This window comes from Chenopodium album, chromosome 11 (assembly GCF_948465745.1).
Source record: "Chenopodium album chromosome 11, dcCheAlbu1.1, whole genome shotgun sequence".
Lineage (NCBI taxonomy): Eukaryota > Viridiplantae > Streptophyta > Magnoliopsida > Caryophyllales > Amaranthaceae > Chenopodium > Chenopodium album.
The window spans coordinates 9,124,969-9,145,619 of NC_137844.1; the positions used below are offsets into that span (position 1 = coordinate 9,124,969).

Consider the following 20,651-nt stretch of genomic DNA (forward strand, 5'->3'; position numbering starts at 1 on the left):
CCGTACAACAATTTATACTCTCAAATTCATTGTCGCGTTTTCCTTGCCCCAAATTAATTGCAACATTATTGTTTCTCCGTACTCAAAGTAAACCAATAATCCTACACTTGATCTTAACCAAAAGGTCGATTCGCCACAAGTCCACAACTAACATGAGATGAAAGGAGTCCATTTTCTAGTAGGAAAGTGGTTTTACATTTGGCAGGACCCTCTAAAAAACAATAAGACAGGACACTGTTTTGTAGCTTGAATGTCAAACATCCTCGAACATAAGTTCTAAAAACTCATGGAAGCAGAATATAAAATATGAAAAATTTACTACGGAGTACTTTTTTGTTTTTGGTTGCAGTAGTAAAAGAGGGTAACTTACTCACATAATCAGAGTTGAAAATCTCATGAAAATGAGCATTAATCATTCATCTTCAAGTTCTTTACATATGGCAACATACATGTCAGAAATCTTCATCAGCCATTTCTACAGACCTAACACTTCCCCAACACCGCCTAATTCCACCCCAGCGCCATTTTACCCCAACTGCGGCTTAATTTATACAACCAACAAAATCTTAGCATCCGCAAATCTAATCCATCATACATAACTGAAAAAAAAAATTAATAAAGGAAAAAAAAAGGGGGGGGGGGGGGGGGGGGGGGGGGGGGGGGAAATAAAAAAAATAAAAGGCCAAATGAAGATTAATATCGAAGCCACCATGAACTGACCGAGAAATTTACTCCAAAGGCATTAGAACAAGCATATATATAAATTTGCTAACCTTAGGCTATCTACTTTTAAAACACTTTCTAACAACCAGGGTGGGTTTTTTCCTCCCTGTATGCCCAAAAAACACAGATGGGGGCAACTTTAGCTTTTACCACTTCACAGGAGATTTACAGTGACTAATTTTTTTTTTCCAAGAATAACATAATTGCCTTAGATTGAAGAGATAAAACAGCCTCTGTTCTGTAAATAAGGAATTCTTACTGTCCATGTCCTCCGCCCTCATCAGTGTGTGATTCTAATTTGGGTGCACAGTGCCATAACGCCATATGTGAGGAAATAGAACTTTTAAGTGAAATTTAGGGATGGTGGAGACAATAGACCCAATTCGGGAGGAAAATCAATAAATTAATGATGATCAAAGTGAAAGACATTGTACCCTCTCAGGGACATTCCTAGGCATGGGATGAGCAGAAACATATCTCTGCGGACATGGTTTCTGAACCGTCGCACTTGCATCAGAGGACAATGAGGTCTCAGCCCCGTCAACTTGACCTCGGCCGTGGAACCTAGCAAAACGATTAATGACCGAAAATCTCTCTAGATCCTGACAATCCAGTCTGAAGTCCAGAATTGATGCACGCTTGTCCAATCTGTGAGGCAATTGCAAACAACACCAATCATGAGCAATAAGGCATGAAACAATACACCTATAAGCCTACTATAAGTGGGCTGTGAGGATGTCAAGACGCATGCAGCACTTCACTGGAATTGGCGCAAACCCCTTAGCCCTCACCCCTCACATCATCATTAAAATCATGAAAAGAAAAAAGCAATGGCAGTTAAAAGCCCACAAAGAACCCATGATCCAGCTTTAAAACAACTAAAACTAGCCTGATAAATTGGTTCCGGAGTATAATTGATACACATATTTTACCAACCCAATAATTTATGAGCCAAAACAAATCTGTTCAGATTCGACCAATGTGATCAAGTGAATTTATTTAGTACTTCCTCAATTTTTTTATACTTGCAACACATCTTGGCACGCTATTTAAGGAAGTGATTAGACTAAGTAAACAAACGAATTAAGCTAAAAAATTTAAACCATAGCAACTGAACTATCACTTTCTTCTTATTGGTAGTATAATTTTGTGAATTAATTTGTCCATTTACCTAACTTAATATTTCATTAAAGTGCATGTCAAAGTAAAGTGTTGCAAGTAAATAGAAACCGAGGAATTATATGAGATATTTCAGAAAGCAAATTACAAAGTATATGATTTATACTAAACAAACCTAGAAAATTTCACATTATAGCCATTTTAATTGACAAACCTAGAAAATTTCGCTGTATAGCCACTACAATGGCCACACGCACGCACAAGAGAGAGAGAGAGAGAGAGAGAGAGAGAGAGAGAGAGAGAGAGAGAGAGAGAGAGAGAGACTTAAGAGCATATTTGGTAAGTGTAATTTTATGGTTGGAAACGGGATCAATTAAACCATTACTGTTTGGGTAACAATTACCCTATTTGTTATCTCTTTAAAACCTGAGGTAAGAATTACCCTCACCCTCCTCGAACAAGAAAAAAGGGAGATATGATTCCTTTCCATTTTTTAACCAAACAAATAAAAAGGTCGAGTTCATTAATTCCTTTTTCCCCTTCTATTTGTTTCCTTTCCCTTCCATTTCCAATCTTCGTACCAAATCCAAATATCCCCTTAGTTAACCATTTGGCTAACTCAAAACCAATTACTTTAAGCTGCAATCATGCACTATGTAGCCCAAATTCAAATAACCCAATCTACACTTAGACTTAAACCTAAAGCAGCTGCTTTAATATCTAACCAACCTGTTTGACAAGTCTACATAGAAAATGCTAATAACATATACGTCCATGGAATAAAATTACAGCATTTCTATTTAACAAAAACCAACAACACAGATCTAAGCAAAACTACTTCCTCCCTATGTAGTACACAATTCTATGACACATAAAGAAGATATTTCATCTTTTATTTCGTAATTCTATGCATCGTCATTTCAAAAGGAAAAAAATAATAATAATAAATAATAATATGGACACTTGTTTAAAAACTGCAGACAAAAACAAGCTGGATAACATAGAAAAGCTGATGGAAGACCAAGCAAGCTCCAGAATAATCAACAGATTAAAAAGGCCATGGGCCCATGGCAGACAGATTACAACAAAAGTATTAGGTACCACCCCAAAAATATTTCATCAGCGTAGCAAATTGACTTTCAGAACGGAATCACAATTTTGTTGGGCAAAAAGGAACTAATTGAGCCAAATGACCATTCTATTAAGAAGCTTCTCTGATTCTATGTCACAAAGAGTAGCCGAGGCCAGCTTAGTTGCCATAAGGACCTTTTGATATAGTAATCAAATTCTTTACCGAGGCCCAAAAAAAATAAAAAGAGAGAGAGAGAGAAGCAGGCTATTCAAAAGATCCAAAAAATATGCACCATAACCTCAGAAGTGAAAACGAACAAAAAAAGCCAAAAATGTTACCTTGATAAATCATTTTCCAGCTCCTTTGCCCTAGTAGCAAAATCTTCTACAACTTTTGTAAAGTACTGATCTCGAATTCTCTCTTTGGGCTTCACCTTCCCAGATCGGCTATAAGCACACCACGATAACAAAAGTCAAATATTAGTAGAATAACATTTTTTTTTAATCTAAAACCAGCTCAAGAGCCTGGTAAAATAGTAAGAACAAAAAAATGGGGGGAAAAAACTGAATTCATGAGCAGGGCTTACGGATTTTCAATTTCAACTGACGAATTACTATCCGCACCACAAGATAGGCTGCATGCGTCACCTACTACAGATCTTGCAAGAGAATACACAATGACTTCATAATTAGAACTTGCATCAAGTGAGAGAACTGCTGCTGAAGGGGGTCTAAACACTTGTTGCATAAACTGTGTGGTTAACACTAGCCTTCTTTTTGGCCTAATCATCGGCAGTAAATCTTCACAGTTATCAGTTTCATCTTCAATCTGCACAAGAACAAGGATGTCACTTTCCTTCATGATGATAAGGAATACAAGAATCCTGTGGATCATATCACAGTAACATGCACACCTTTTCGATTAAACGGTTTGATGATTGAGCCCAATCTACTTCTGCCGAACTGCATATAAGAAGATTCAGAAAATGTCAGAGTACATTACATATATATATACATAATATATAGGGGAAGGCTCTCGTGAAAACTCATCCTGTATGTGAGAACACTCTTTATGTTCTTAAGTTTTAAACATCTGTTCTAAATATTCAATCAGGTGTTCTAAATTTTCACTCACAGATTCTAAATCGTAAATGAGTAAAATTAGATGTTCAAAATTATTACTCTCGTGTCCTAAATCTTAAACTAGTTGCTCTAAATTTTAACTTTTATGTTCTAAATTTTAAATCATGTGTTCTAAATTTTTACTCACATATTCTAACCTTAACCTCTCATGTTATACTTTTACTAATATGTTCAATCAATCAATCAAAGCCTTAATCCCATAAGTGTGGTCGGCTATATGAACCAAAAGTGATAATTCCGTATAGTCCTCCACAAAAATATTACTAATATGTTTTAAATCTTAAATTAGATGTTCTAAATTTTGTTTTACTCACATGTTTTAATTCTTAATTCAGATGCACTAAAATTTTACTCATAAATAATATATTAAATTTTGAATCTTGTGTTCTTAATTTTAAATCATATGTTCTACATTTTTTACTTACATGTTCTAAATTTTACATCAGTTCTCATGAAAGTATAGTGTTCTCACATAAGGACCTATTCTCACCAAATCCCTCCCACACACACACACTCTTCGGAGTATAATTATTTAATTAAAAAAAAATAAATAAATAAATAAAAAAGTGAAGGGCTAAAGAACTTTCCATAGCCAAAGAAGCAAAGAGCCCAATAAACCAGACCCCAAGGTAAAAAAAAAAAAAAAAATTGTTAAGATCTTGCATCTAGGCAAAGTGAAACTTTTTTACGCAGCAACCTAAACTAGAAAGAAAGACATGTTCCTATTCCTAATATGCAAATCTATGAGTTAGCAACAGCACTCACCTCAAATTCTGAAGCCTCTTTAGATTCTGTCCTATTTCTTTGTTCCATGAAAGAAGATCAGATGTCACAGTCTTCCGCTTCTTGGTCCTCACAGACACCAAATTTGGAGTAGAGACATGGGGAACCAATGCATTAAGAGAAGAGACATGCTCATTAGGAGTATAAGCATTTGCAGTTTGGCAAGTATTAGCAATCTGATCACTTTCAGTGACAGCATTATCCAACTGGACTGAATAATGTACAACCAAATTGTTTGGAGACTTCCCACTGATGAACTGCTGTTCCACATTCTTCATGATTGGAACTCTAGGCACATTATGCACTGGTAACAAATGCCCATTTTTAAAGGTTCCATACTGCTCAAACCAGGATGGGGCCATCTGTGGACTTATTCCAGTATGCTCACTTCTACAAGCAACATTTCCAGTTGCAAATTTTTGAGGATCACTACGACCAAACGAGAGCATATCCTGGGAATTAACAGTTCCATGTGGCAACTGAAAAGAAGTATTCCTATTGCCTGGCTGAGGCGAAAAGTTATACATCTTGGCATCTACGCCAGAAACTGAGGTCTGGCTCATTGACGGGTCACTAACCATAATATTCATATTACCAGTGCCAGGCTCTCCTGCCTGTCGGCCCTGTCTTATCTGTTGAGGATCAAGACCACTATCCTGTCCCCTCAATCTCTTTGATTCCCGATGGCTAGGGTCTGTACTCATGCTCTTCATAGCTTGCATTTGATGCAGCAAGGAATAGCTGTTCTGTGCAATATTATTTGGTTTAACTAAATGATTAAATGCTTCAAGATCTTTTTGGCTGACAGCAGAATTTGATGGAGAAGCATCCGATTGATGCCTTGCAGAAGGTTCTTCTTCCTGAGATTGGCCAACTGCCTTCATAACAGGTCGTCTTTCTGCTGCTTGGAGCTCCTCCCCACCTACAGTATTTTGAGAATTTAATGCATCAGCTCTTATCGGACCTTCTTGCTCATCCTTCTGTTGGGGAAAAGAGGTTTCCAAAGCACCAGATGATTGAAAAGACTTGGTTAACTCAGGAGCATTACAAGCTTGAGCCCCCAATAACTGCTGCTGTGAATTCCATTGATTAGATCCTGGCGGTAAAAGATTATCCTTCCTAGACATCCCAGCCATAGCAGCACGAAAGGCGGCTGGCATTTGATGCACCAATGCTCTCATGCCAGATTGATTCATCTCTCTCCCGGACACCAAACTGTTGTGTGAATTACTAACGGGATGATTGGTCATAGCGTGAAGTTGAGAATCGTTTAACTGTTTATCATGGTAAGCATGCCTATTAAAAGACATGGTAGGAGATTGATCACTTAAAAATTTTCCGCCAGGAGCAGCCAAGTGCTGACTCTGAAGTGGATTTTTTGCATGAGGACCAGTTGATAAAGAAGCAGAAGGATTCCCTATCAAGTTAGGCACCGAAACAGCATCTGAATTTCCAAAACTAGCAATTTCATTCTCAGATTCCATTTGAGTATGCTGTTGTGAAGATGATAAGCATTGAGCAGAAGAAGCAGAAGGCAACCATGCATGTGTTTTCTCTCCTTTTTCAGAAGCTACATGACCTGAACTGGGAGAATCAACAGTTCTTGAAGAGGTTTGAGCAGCAGCATTAATATTTGAAGGTGTGATTCCTTGAGATGGAGGAGCTAATTGCAAACTAAAACCATGAGATGTGGAGAACTGACTTTGACTAGGCCCAGCAGGTCCACCAGAAGGTCCACCAGAGGATGCATCAGAAAACTTATTATAATCAGTAGAACTGAGATGGGAGGTAACATTTTGCTCCTTGGATTGATCAACCTTATGAAGAAGCTCAAGCATGTTCTGACTGCAACAAGGCATCAAGATTATAAAAATAGAATGCAAATAAGAAAGAGTAACAAAAACCAGTGCGTAAATGACTTGGGGATTAAAAAAAATCCAGCATGCTTACTAACATTCACCACAAGGTCCACAGCAAAATAAATCATAGGCAATTGCCTTCCAGTAACTTAGTAGGAAATAATACATGAAAAAAATACTATAAGTTCCATGACTGGCAGAACAAGAAAAGCAGTCCATAAACAGTGCCATTAGGCCCATTACTGTCTTTCACTGCAATCACAGATGTAGATATCCCTTCACTTGTAGAGCATTATGAATAAAGCAAATTAAGTGAAACAGAACAAATTTCTGATAACTGATAGCAATATCATAATGTAAATGAAGCATACAAGAATTACGGCAACAATTATTGTGTCAGCAAGAATTAATAGAAGCAACCCAAAGTAACTTGTAAAACAAACAAAATTAATAAAAACTAGAAAACAACAAATTCTCATAAACTTGCTCAGGTAGACAAGCACAATAGAATGTCAGAAAATATACCAGAAATCAAAATATACATACACTTCACAATAATTTTAAGATCCAGGGAGGCGTGCTCACTTTCCAAATCAATGTAAAAAAAATCAGGAAGAAGCAAATTCAAAGTCCCTGATTCCCAAATTCTCAGGATATGAGAGGAAGAAAAATCCAAAAAAAGCATTACCTTGGTACCATATGTTGGTTTGGTGAAGAAATTTCACCAGATCTGGCAAAGGGTGCAGACATATTAGGTAAGTAGCCAGGGTGAAGAGCACCAGACGAAACTCCACGTGATACGTTAACAGTTCCATGAAAATTAGGTACCCTACCCTGCAGTGGAAGAAAATTAACTGGCTCGTACACTATACACATATTTATACAGATGGAGGAATTTACGTGCGCAGGCATTAAAAGGGATGGGTTAAATAATTCTGCTGAACAAGAAACCAATAACTAACCTCCATGTCTGTAAAGTTAGTGCTCAATGGACCATGAAACCTTGGGTTTGCTTCTTGACCTTTGGTTCCTGATGAAAGATGCTGCTGAGGCATGGGCTGTGAATGTAAAATTTGTTTTGCTGCAAAAGAAGAATCTGAATCCATATCCACATCACCCATGGGATGATACTGAAATTTCCTAGATACAGGCATTCTTTTGCCAGCCTGACCAGATGACTTTTCTTTGCCTCCAGGCAAACTACGTCGTTCAGAAGCATCTGACCACATATTCTCTCTCGAACCACCAACTGGCGCGTTATGGAGAAAATTGCTGCGGTGGATATCATTAGAAGTCTCTCTTTTATCACTATTTTCTGTCTCATGCATCTCAGCAGCTCCATCATCAGCACTATTATCTGAAGATTCCAATATAGGGGGTCCCTGGTTCAAATTATGCTGGTCCCTACTTGAAACCTCCAATCCAGACTTTCCAGTAGGATTGACTGATTTCCATAAATCAAGATGATGGTTATTAGGAAGCCTTTGGTTGGATTCAAGGTTGACCTTCATAGTGTTCTGACCAGGAGCAACAGCATCATCTTTAGAACTGACAAGTGAATTCCCCGTTTTATCATTAGAATATGAGACAAAATCAGGCCTCATAGCAGCACCCTGACCTGTATCCATGCATAATTGCATGTTACGATGTTCACTAAGCAAGTTACCCTGGTTTGTAGCGGTTATACCACCATTTATAGGTACAGATCCAATGACATCCGAATGACTTTGTCTACTGGATTGTTGGCCATTGTTGTCATGCAAAAACGTATTTTGCTGATGGCTCCAGAAGCCAGTATCTGACCTGGAGCAGTCTCTTGAAGAATTAGAATTTTCAACCACCTGTTTCTCCTCAGCATGTGGCTTCTGCTGGTTGCTGTCCAACCACCTCCTTCCTTCCTGAGAAATTTGACTTTCTGTCTGTAAATAATCTCTTTTCTGATTTAGAAATGGCTGCTGTTGCCCAGAATTGTTAACATAATTACGACTTGTGTTTAAATTATGGGTGCTCACATCACTGCTGCTAAGTCGAGGACCCAGTTGTGATTTCTCATCACCACGAAAAACTGTAGGGTGTTGGTTGCCAGACTGTGACCTGGGATTTTGAGAGCCTAGGCCACTCCACTCTTCCTGCGTCCCAACGTCAGTACTGGAGGTTTCTGCCACGGCAGACTGCATAAGAGCACTCCAGGTACCACTTTGCATTGAAGGAAGACCGCTGAGGAGATCTGGGGCATCTCCACTACCTGTAACTGATGGCCCACCAAATGCTTCCCAGATATTAACATCACTCCCAAACAAAATCTTTTCTTCAGTCGGATCTAATGCAACAGCAGAATGTGTAGACGCACCCTGTGAAGAAGAAGCCTGAGTTACAGATTTTTCAAACAATTCTGAACCACCAGGAAAACCTTGTCCACCACCTTCTGACATGGGCACATTCCTCTGCTGTACCTGAGTAGCACCTCCCATATTAGCCACATTCCCTAATCGTTGACTAGAGCCCGGCTCAAAAGAGCTTTTTCCTTCAGAACCATATCTGAATACTGAAGGTCCATCCTTCACACCCACCTGCTCTGCAAGTGAACCATATTGATTGCCAGAAAAAGAACTATTTGGAGCTGGAACCTTAGGTGGTCCAGGTTTATCTATGTTGCTGTGAGAGAATGCATTACCACTTCGCGAACTAGAAACCGGAACCCCATAGAAAGACTGTGAATTATGTTGAGGAATTAAGCCCATTAATTGCATTGCTTGGCCTTGCTCTGGGGTAATCATAAATCCGTTAGAATATCCTTGCACAGATGAAGACAATCCACGCTGCTGCCAATTTGCGTTGCCAGCCATGACTTGAGATGACCATGGATAATTAGACGTATCACGCATGGCATTACCATTAATAGCTGGTTGATGCTGTCCTGTGGTCTGATTTGGGAAGGAGGAAATATGGCCCGATCCACTTCTTTGTAGTGCTTCTAGTTGTTGAAGCTGTTGCTGCCTCTGCATTTCTTGCATTTGTTTTATCATAATTTGCTGCTGCAACTGAGCATCATTATGTCCAGGCTGTTGCCGAGACAAGGACTGTAGCATTCCTGGTTGCTGACCGTTCATTTGCTGTTGACCACCTAGAAAATTAAAATTCATTGGTGATTCTGAGCCTCCAAAGCCAGCTGAATTTGAATGCTGTGAACCACTCCTCTGCTGTGAATCGGGAACAGACGGACTCCTTGACGTTAAATTATGTCGATCAGGTTCTGTATCCGCTCCCATAAAGTTTGCCTCATTCTGCCTTGTATGGCCAACTTGAGAAGCATGCATAAATCCATTCAAATTAAGCTGCTGAAGCTGAGATGGAGTTTTGACAAATTCAGGTCTCAAACTTGACCGCGTAAAGTTCAACCCATGTGAACTCAGTGAGAACTGATTCCCTTGCCCCCTCTCAATGTCTACGCAATATGAAAACAAAAAGTTTATGAACACCTAGGAAAGGAGAAAGGTGTCCTTACAAAGAAGAAAACTAAAAGACCACACGAAATCAAGCCTCCAAGAAAGGTAGGAAAAGAGTAGCAAAAATATTAGTCACCTGATTGTTGTGCACTGTAATTCTCAGAACCAGAATTCACAGGCCCGCCAGTCTGTCTCTCATTAGCACCCCAAACATTATTGTTATTATTATTATACACTGGCCAGTTATCCGCAACAAGTTGTGTATGATGTTGATCCTGTGACAAGTTACCTTGATCAAAGAAATTGTGGACCCTATCACCAACTTCGTTTCCAGGCATAGATTATTCTAACGGCAAATCTTCAGAAGCTTACATGCATATCAAAACAGGGCTACCTATTACAGAAACAAAAACTGCTCAATATAGAGATTACAACAATTTCAAAAGTAACTGAATGTTCCATGTCAGTAATACACAAAATCACATGTGCACTACACACATCTTTCGTGGTACATTGAGGTATATATCTATGCAATTGTCATATCATCAATACCACTTGAAATCTCATTTCAAATCCATCACTGGAGTACATGAACAGAACCATGATGCAATTATATGAAATACAGAAAAGGCCACCAAGAGTATGATGTGTGCTTGCACAAGTACTTAACTCACACATACACAAACACCTGGGGAGAGAGTGACTGGTAAGATAAAGGCCTCACCACCTCAAGAAGAAACTTCAATACTGAAATATTCAAGTTTATATATGTATATTCCAATCTTCCTAGAAAGTTATTAAACAATAGGAGTTCCATATTTGAAATAATAGGGTAGAAAGTTTCTTAGACAAAACAATACACAAGATGCCTACTCCTCAAGCAGAACAATACTTCAGAAAGTTGGCATATTCTCCAGAAATTTTACCCCACCCAAAAAATCCTTCTCACACATTCATAAAGCCAATTAAAGCCGAAAAATACAATTTCCAGATTTCCGTCATTGTATCTAGCTCGTGAGACAACCTTATCACTTTTGCTCTTCAAGTCATTATTTATCATATACCCAGCTAAAATGAACCAAAGACTATAATGCTAATTGCACTACCTCAAAGAGAATTATCACCAAGAGGATAGAAATAACTATGACAAGCCAAAAAAAAAAAAGTCTAGGTGAATAAGCAAACCCAGGACCTAAATCCTTTAAAAGTTATTAGATTAAAATCTTCAAAAGGGTAGCAGGGCACTAAGAATATAACCCTGTATACTAGAAGAATCAACTTGCTCCATGCAAAAACAAATTCTAACACCTATTCAGGAAAGGAAAGATACCTATTCTGCCAGGATTACATAATACTCCAGCAAATAGTTACCATACATCAACTCCCTAAGATCATTTACAGGTCCTTTGTTTTGTGGATATCAATAAACGGAAAGGTGGTCTACAACCCTGTTTCCCTTTGTCGCTGTTAGGTGGGTGGTTTTTACCATTGAATTTCCCTATTAAATTCTTGGAGTTCCCATTTCCCCTCTGTTTTGTTTCCCCTCCCCAACTTGGAACTTGCCCGTTACCTCTTTACCCTCTACCCATCCTCTCTACTTCTCATCTTCCATTCTCACTCCATAGTCCAAACCCATTCATCCCTGAAACTCTGGTAGACCCGGCAAATCTCCACGATATCTCTCATCAGCCCCAATAATTTTTCATTTTTTCCCCCTCTATAATTGACTTTCGCTCTCTTATTTGTTCCTTCATTTCTCATTCTTCTTCAACTAAAATCGTGGAATAACACTACTTCGTTGTTTTCCAAAGGTGCAACTTCAACAACTATCTAATCTCCAACAATTAAAGCTATCTCTTTCATTAATTTTCCTCTGAATTTGTCTGATTTTTTTTATACGAGTGTTTAACTTACATGTGTTGCTAATGTAAGGGTCAAGCTAGTATTTCTATGAAGTTTTTATCATTTTTATTTTGATTTTAGATGAGAGTTGTTAGAAATTTGATTCCTAATTTTAAAAGGTATTGGTGCGTAACAATATCATTGTTTGAATTAGGTTGGAATTATAAAATAAATAAAAAGGAAAAAGACTTTATCTGGGATTAATTTAGCTACGTTAAACAAAAAAACAGAAAACAGAATCAAGGGGGACATCACTATATTCCTTTTATGGCATGAACCAATCAGATTGGGAAATTTTGGGTTATTCCTTTCTTTTCTCCTAGACTCCCTTGCTCAATTCCTTTCCCTTTCCCATATGCGAACAAACCAACCCGATGAACATGGAAACGCTGTACTCTCTCAATTCAGAAATAAATTCCCCATTATTCCTCAAACAATTCTTTTAAGGTTGTGTATCTACCAACACTCTTCAATCCGACGAACCATTAATCATTGACTGCAAGATAATAGACAAACAAAATGTGTTCGAAAACTATTTATAGAGGGGACCCAATTCAAGAATCCTTTGCCAGAACTTGTCTACCAAAGATGCAAGTTCTAAAATTTAATCTCAAGGATTCCCAACCATATTCTCCCCCTTTACATAAACATTTATTTTCTTCCCAACTGCAAAAAAACGCTTAAACATTCTAACAATGCAAGAAAGGTAACACAAAGAAGGCAATCAACTCCCATTTCAACATTTTAATAAAGACTATGGATATTTCGCAAGTATTTGTCCCCAAAAGCAAAAGTAGCTCAATGGCAATGTGACTACAACAAACAAAAAAACTTGATAAAAAATCCGTATATATGCATTATTATATAACTAACCACCTTTTCAACAATGCTTTCAGTTTTTTATCTTATACTGTAAATCAGAAGCTTAACTTCTTTTCACAATTAAGAAAATTCATCAGGTGTTGTGTTGAGTCCTACAAGTCACATTATAATTAATCGGTTATAATTATATAACTACCCTAAAACTATAGAAATGTGGGTTAATTCTCCCACTTTGACCAAGCATAAGACTGATTCCATTAAGAGGTAGCTAAAACTAAAAATTCTAGATTTTAGAGGTAGTAATTGGAATAATTATTTTAAAAGGCATCATTTAGATATAGAGTTAAATTATTGTTATAAAAAGCTACCAATATCAGCATTTAGTGTTATTGTCTAATTTTACCAAAATTACCTATCACAAATCGAGAAATAACAAGTATTTTACTTATAAGCTTTCAACAAGTTAGCACCTTCTCAAACGGATTCAAATTACTTAAAAAACACTGATCTTTGTTCAGTAAAATAAGCATCAATTAAAATTCACTGGCTAGTACAAAATCCAACAGTATAATGTTGAAATCATTCCCATCTTCCACTCATATGCTGGGAATATCTACAAAACCTCAATCACTGAAAAGGCAAGCAATTAGATTAGCATGCTCGACTTAAATACTAACCAGTTTAATACCATCTTTAGAAAAAACCAAGCAAAAATGACAAGCCAATGAACGGGGGAAAAAAATGGATGAAAAAAACCCAATCTATTCTAAGATTACTAAAACCCACTTCGACATACCACAATTATAGAAAAGACAAGTAATTTAAGTAAGAAGATCTAGTTCGAAGATAAATTAATTGATGCTACAAAACTTTAACACTGAGAATGAGTCACTTGCTCACGTGCAGCAAAGCAAACCCCAACTTATACTGCTTCGGTTATACTATCCAATAAAAACTTTTAGCCTACATAACCAATACATGCCACAAGATACTAGTAACATAGAAGTTCTTCCATTTAACTGAGATTAAAAGAGAGGGCATGCTCTAAGTAAGTGCCTTAGTGGAGAACTGGCGACTGACACGTAAATCTAAACAATCCCCTAACATCTAAACAAACCCCAAGTAAAGCACAATAATTATTCCCACAAATGCTCTCAGCTTCTACCCTCCCTTAATCATTTACACCTTCACGAAACTAAAGAGATCAAACTGTACGTCTAGGCCCAGTGGTTAAGACTAAGGGCTTGTGTACGATAGGTCACAGGTTCAAATCACCATTTGTATTGCCCTTGTGGCTCATTCGGATCAAAAACAAATATTTGTAATTAACCAGTACCAAGCAGACTAAACCCTGACTTTGTGTCGCTTCCATGTCAGTCCCGGAGCTAGGGCAGGAGGGGCCCCCGCCCTAGACCAAGGAAGAAAAGGTCCATTTTCATGGTTTCATCCTGACATTAAAGAGTTACATAAACCAAACCCTGCAACACATTAGCAACCAAAATTGACTCAATTATCAAACTAGACTCGAAAAACTACGCTAAATTCTTCGAGTATCTATAACCAGTAGTTCAATTATCCAACTTCGAAGAACCCTAAATTGAGTATACACTGACAATTAAATACACGATTAACACTAGATTGTCAAAATTAAAATTAGACGATTAAATAAAAACAAACATCTAACCTTAGAGACTGCTTCAATGGAGGAGAGAAAGCTCAGAAGCCGCTTCAATGGAGAATTTCGAGTACGCTTCAATGGAGGAGAGAGAGAGAGAGGAAGGAGTACAGCGAGAAAGCGCAAAGCGTGAATAGATCTAAAGGGGAAAAAAGAAAATAAGATCAGGAATATAAACGAGACGCCTATAATATACTTTCAAAAAAAAAAAAAAAAAACTATAAGACGTCTTTAACATCAATTGCAGAGGTGTCAAAAACCGACTCGATCTAGAAATTTACTTACATTGAGTTTGATTCGGATTGGTTTGGCAATATGAGAAATTTTATATGCGAATCCAATCATATATTACGGTCTTGGAGTTTAGATATTGTCTCATAATCTATCTTAAAGTAGTTAGACACTTAGATGATTACATTTAATTTGGTTAACTTATAAATATGAACGGTTACCTATGCAAAACTTACTTGAATTAATTTATAGACCTAAAAAGTCAAAACTACCAGATTTTACCGAATTGTAATTACCTGAGCTATTATTGATCAACCTGAAACTAATAAATTGAAACCAACTTTTATTTAATTCAACACAGCTTGACCCTACATGTTTTTAAGCTGACCTTGTTTTGTTTTCGACTTGCATTCAAACTCGTGTATTTGTATGTTAAAAGGTATTGTTATGTTGGCTTTATTTTCATTTATTCCAAAAAAAAGAGGTCAATCCAAATATATTCAAATAAGATAAGTCCGAGAACAATAAGTTTTGATAAAGGTTAATAAGAGATAACCTGATTTCTAATTACAAGTAAAATAAGTTTAATTAAGATCAGATAATTTATAACAAGTGAAAATCAGGTGTGATTCCTGAGTTTTATTTTCCTTTAATTAATCTAAATTCTTAACATGCCTCAACTAAGCAAAATTCTTATAAATTTTTTATTCAACATAACTTGTTAATTTTAAATATTAGTGAATACTTTTTGTTACTATCCTGAACTAATTTTGTGATTATGACCTTAATTATTAAAAAAAAAAATGATTGTTTGACATATGTTAATTTCTGTAAAGTTAAAGTGTGAGTATTAATGTTACTTAAAATACAAAAGGGGTTAAATTCTCAAATTACCATTGAACCTCTCAAATAGGCTAAATAAGTATTTAATCATTTGAAGCTTTACGTGATTTTCAAATCTAACAGTTTAAACCAGGCTTTTGGCTATTTTACATGCATTGTAGAAGGGGAGACCCTTCACATCCACTATATAAGAGAGGTCATTCGGTTTTTAAGCAATGACAACCTTTCTCCTACTAGTCATAGTAATATTGATTTGTTTTCGTATGTTTGTTGTTGTTAAGTGCAAATAAGGATAGTCACCGAGGCACACAAAAGTGAAAATTAAAGGATGTGCTTAGATCTTGTTCCGTTTTGTACTTTGCTAAGAAAAAAAAAACTTAAACTTGACTTAAAGTTATTTGATCATTGTTAATAAACTAAGTTTTGTATTTTTAATTGATGTTCTCATTTTCAAACACCAGCAGACTTTTCCTAATAAACCTTAACAACTATAAATCACGAAAATTATTAAATAAAAATTTTATTCATTTAATGCATAATTGATTGTTTTGGTGGTGGTAGTGGCACAAGAAAGGGTGGTGGCGAGAATACCATGTGAGTAATGGAGAGTGTGGTAGAGGAGCAAATACAATAGATGGAAAATAGTTTAAGGGAAAATTCTATCTTAATAATCCAACCTTTAGTCTGTTGTCTAAGAATGAACCAACTTTTCGATTATTTTGTTAAATCCAACATTTGGGGGTAATTCACTCACAAAGTGATATGTCTATTTTATATAGTGTTTTACCCCCGTCCCTTGGTCATAATTAGAGGTGTTTTTGGCTTTTTAGAGCCACTTTTATTACTAATTTGTGTTTTCTAGTGTTTTCGTAGTTTTAGTTGAGTTTTGTAGGGAATTGCACATTTGGAGCATTTTCCGGGGATTTTATGGAGCAACTACGAATATTGGAGGAGCATGACCACTTTTCGTAGCCAAGGGCCGGTTAGAGTCATCGAATCGGTGATTAAGGGCTCGACATATGAGATATCGAGGCGTTGGACAGAGGATTAAAGCCCCAAGGAGGATATTTGGTTTAGGCCAAGTTATGAGCCCAAGCAAGAAGTCCAAGTCGCCCAAAGAGTCATGGCCTGGTTAGCCACCTCGCCCGGAGGTGTGCCCGACCGGGCAGGGTGGAAGAACAAGAATAGCAGCATCCCTTGCCCGAGCTCGCGCCCGACCGGGAGCGAGAGAAGCGCCCATGAAAAAAAAGGCGGGCCCGATCGGGCAGTGCCTCACCCGATCGGGCACGTGTTTCTGGAAGAGTTTAAGCGTCGGATTTACTTCGTTTAAGCTTAGGATTTGTTAGCTTAGTATAAATACGCTTTTGTTAAGCGAGTTTAGTACTCCCTCTCTTGTTTCTCTCTCGACACTCTTGGTTTATTCAATTTCATACTTCCTTCTTTTGGTACTATCTCTTCTCTCTTTTATTACTTATTTTCTTTGCTTTAATCTTAATCATGTCTTCTTTAATTGCTTTGATTAGTTTAGATTTTAATATGCGTGAGTAGTTTAATTCTAGGGTTTTGGGGGATCCATAATTAATATGAAGGGATAATTTGTTATTATTGATTGTTGATATTGCATGATGATTTCTCATTGAATTGTTTTAACGCTTTACAATTAGATTATGAATCGAGCAGATGTGATTTGATTGTAAAAGTATAGCAATATTGAATTGATGAATCGAGCAGATGTTAATTTGATATTAAAGGCTATTTTCAATAGGAACTTAGATCTAATAAATTGCAAGAGCCTGGTAGATCTATGTTGATTAATAAATTGCGAGAGCCTGTTAATCATGTTATCTGTGCAATGTTAATTGTTGATTGTTATGTTTTATCCCGAAATGTTAATTATTAGTGAACCTATGACCCTAGGCCTTTTATTATTGATTTCTCCCTATTCTTAATCTCCCTAGTATAATTCTTTTCACAACAATATTTTGGTTACTTAATAATTTAGATTATATTAATAATTTAGGAATAGAAAGACTTGTTTCCCTGTGGATTCGACCCTACTTTCCTATCTACATTAGTTAGAGGACTTAGGTTTTACTTTTGATTAGGTGATACGACTTTATCTTGTCACAAAGTCACAATGATCCCTTACCTATAGCCCTATAGGTAACTGGTTTGATGTTAAGTGTGTCACATGTCGCAATCTATTTGGTCTAAATTTTTTTTTTATTTATATTTTTTTTGTATGTTAAAAAAAACTCTTTCTCCCTCATTAGATCCTCTCCCGAACTCTTTTCTCTCCTTTTCCCCTTTCATGGTTGTTAGGCTGTGAGCCAACCACCAATTCATGGCTCGCCAATCCTCCTAATTCACTCCCTTTAATCCACCCTCTTACCATCATGAGCCACCACCAACCCGGTCGTGCAATCCTTGGCATTTCGATCCTTCATCACCCACCATTCGACTAAGTCAAAGGCGGTTACTTCGCGGCGGCCGAACTCCAATCATCACTTCCACCTCCTCCCCCCATGCCATCAACCCCTTATCTTCCCTCTCTCACTTCAATTTTTTATCTTCCTCTACTCTCTTTCCCTCCACTACCCTTTTCTCTTTCCTTCTTCTCATGGTCTCTCTAGGGTGGGAGGTTAACAAGAGTAAAGGTGGGTGTGGTAAATGGTGGGTGCAATGCATTTGAAGCGATGTGGGGTGGTGAGTTGAAGGAAAGGTGTTATGACTTATGGTGGTGATAGGTTGGAGGGGTTAGGGGAGTTTGCAGTAATGGTGATGCAATATGAGGTAATTAGTGGGTGGATTAGGTTTTGGTGATCGATGGGAGAGATGAATAACAGGATATATAAAGTTGTGTCAGGCCACCTAATCAATAGTTTATCCTAAAACTATTAACTAAAATAGATAGGAAAATAGGGTTGAATCCATAGGGAAATAATGTTCTTCTAAATCTAATTAATCAAATAAACTAAACTATTTAAAGAACGAGAGAGATTGTTATGTTGTTAAACTAAAACAATAATTTTTATGAAACAAAATCTAAAACTATAATTAAGGGTTCGTTTGGCATCACTGTGGTTTTCTGTTTTTCGGTTTTAAAAAAAAAAAAACTATATGATATATATCACATGATGAATCAAAAATTATTTAAACATATTAAAATCATGTTAATTTTGAAAACTGACGATAGAAAAGTGGAAACACCTTTTTCTTGTTCTTGTTTTTGGTTTTTAGTTTTCAAAAAAACAAGAAACTAAAAATAAAAAAACGATGCTAAACAAGCCCTAAACTAAGAGAATAATAAATAATAAAAAGTATTGGGTATAAGTTCACCAATAATTAATAATTCGGGATAAAGTACAATAATTAACAATCAGTATTGTAATCAATTAGATTAGTAGACTCTCAAATTTATTAATCATAGAATTAGAACTAATAGGCTCTCGCATGTATTAGATCTAATAGCACTTATTAAAACTGGCCTTTAATATCAAAATTACATCTGCTCAATTTAGAAACTCAATATTGATATATTATGGCAATCAAATTACATCTACTCGATTCATAACCTAGTTGCATAAAAACAATCCAATAGGAAATTAATATGTAATTTTAACAACCAATAGTAATAAATTATCCCTTCATATATATTAATCATGGATCCCCAAACCCTCAAATTAAGGAAACTACACACGCATCATATATCTATAAACCTGTACTAAGGACTTGTTCACATTTACTAAACTGAACTGAACTGAATTGATTGGAGCTGAACTGAACTGAATAAAGCTGAAATGAATATTTTATGAGAGAAGAAAATTAGGAGCTGAAATGAATTGAACTGATTGGAGGTGAACTGAACTGAACTGAAATTAAGCTGAAGTGAACAGGCCCTAAAAGCGAATAATCAATAGCACTTGTCATTAACTTGTGAAAAAAATTCTTCCCTTTTTATTTTCCTTTTTTCTTTTCTTCTTCTCCTATCTTTTATTTATGGAAATTAAGGAAAACAATTGAAAAGGTAGAATATGTTAAGTTAATGACAATATAAATAAGTCAACCATATCATTCACAAACAAGAAAGAATGTGAAAAATCTATACAAAATATTAAAAAAATTTAAAATAAAGCCTGACAAAAATCGTGTTGTATTAATTATTTTGCATATTAAATATACTACCTAAATATAACTTTAATAATTTATCCTTACATATAAAATAACAATCTTATATATCTATGTATGCATTTTGTTTGAATAATTATTACTATAATATAGTTTAAATTATTTCAATACATATTAGAAAAATGATGATTTTTTTGGGGAAACAACTATTGTTCATCATTTTTTTAGTGGCAAAAAAATAATATCACCAATTGATAAATTTTTAAAGATGGATTCCATCAAGATCGAATAGATTGTTTAAGACATAGGTGAAACTTAGCCGAATACAGGATGATTAAAAACCAAAGAGAATGAAGTAGTAAATAATGATAAAAGAAGGAAACATGTAACTGCTCTTATAAAGTCCAAATGTCGTGTTTGACCTTATTTGTTTTACTTTTATTTTTTCAATTTTATTTATTACATATAATTAATTTAAAATTGTATTTTTGGGGTTGATTTTTGTGCCATGCACGGGACCTAAACTAGTATCAGTATAAAAGCGTGGATATAAGTGGGAATTATTGGAGTAAAAAAGACAACAAAGATTTTAAGTAACTGTAAATTTTTCTTAAAAAATCTATTAAAAGGAAATATTTTAAACGTAACAAAGGGAAAAACTAAGGCCAAAGACCAATAAAAAAATAAACATAAGCAAATATGTACTTTAATCCACAATCTCTCCATACTGGTTTATGTGTTAGTGGTAAATCTATAAACTGCATCAATTGAGAAATGGATGAAGTACTATGGAGTAGATAACTTCATAACACATGAACATAATGCTAACACATTTTCAAAGGCTCTTACGCGTAATTTGAAACAACGCATTAATCTGATCTAGTAGTGATTAATTTGTAAAGGCTC

The 20,651-nt window shown here is 36.0% G+C and overlaps 1 protein-coding gene across 2 annotated transcripts; it reads right to left on the reverse strand.

Annotated features, from left to right (window-relative positions):
- Positions 1-654: 654 nt before the first annotated feature.
- On the reverse strand, positions 655-14,682 carry LOC145567344 (uncharacterized). 2 transcript variants are annotated; one of them, XM_081626608.1, is made up of 9 exons: positions 14,553-14,682; positions 10,281-10,538; positions 7,661-10,143; positions 7,387-7,532; positions 4,822-6,684; positions 3,828-3,876; positions 3,501-3,742; positions 3,253-3,360; positions 655-1,371 (listed from the first exon to the last, which is right to left on the reverse strand). In XM_081626608.1, the coding sequence occupies exons 2-9, from the start codon at positions 10,480-10,482 to the stop codon at positions 1,137-1,139; spliced, it is 5,328 nt and encodes a 1,775-aa protein (XP_081482734.1). In that variant the 5' UTR covers positions 10,483-10,538; positions 14,553-14,682; the 3' UTR covers positions 655-1,136. The 2 variants fall into 2 exon arrangements, with proteins under 2 accessions (XP_081482734.1, XP_081482735.1); XM_081626609.1 differs by lacking the exon at positions 14,553-14,682 and having other exon boundaries at positions 10,281-10,332; positions 10,434-10,538.
- Positions 14,683-20,651: the final 5,969 nt, after the last annotated feature.

Excerpts from the sequence above, each read along its gene's own strand:
- LOC145567344 (XM_081626608.1), bottom strand. The coding sequence starts at position 10,482 with ATGCCTGGAAACGAAGTTGGTGATAGGGTCCACAATTTCTTTGATCAA. Across the intron at positions 3,877-4,821 it reads AAGAGGCTTCAGAATTTGAG|TTCGGCAGAAGTAGATTGGG; the intron begins GTGAGTGCTGTT and ends TCTTATATGCAG. Across the intron at positions 1,372-3,252 it reads CTGGAAAATGATTTATCAAG|ATTGGACAAGCGTGCATCAA; the intron begins GTAACATTTTTG and ends ATTGCCTCACAG.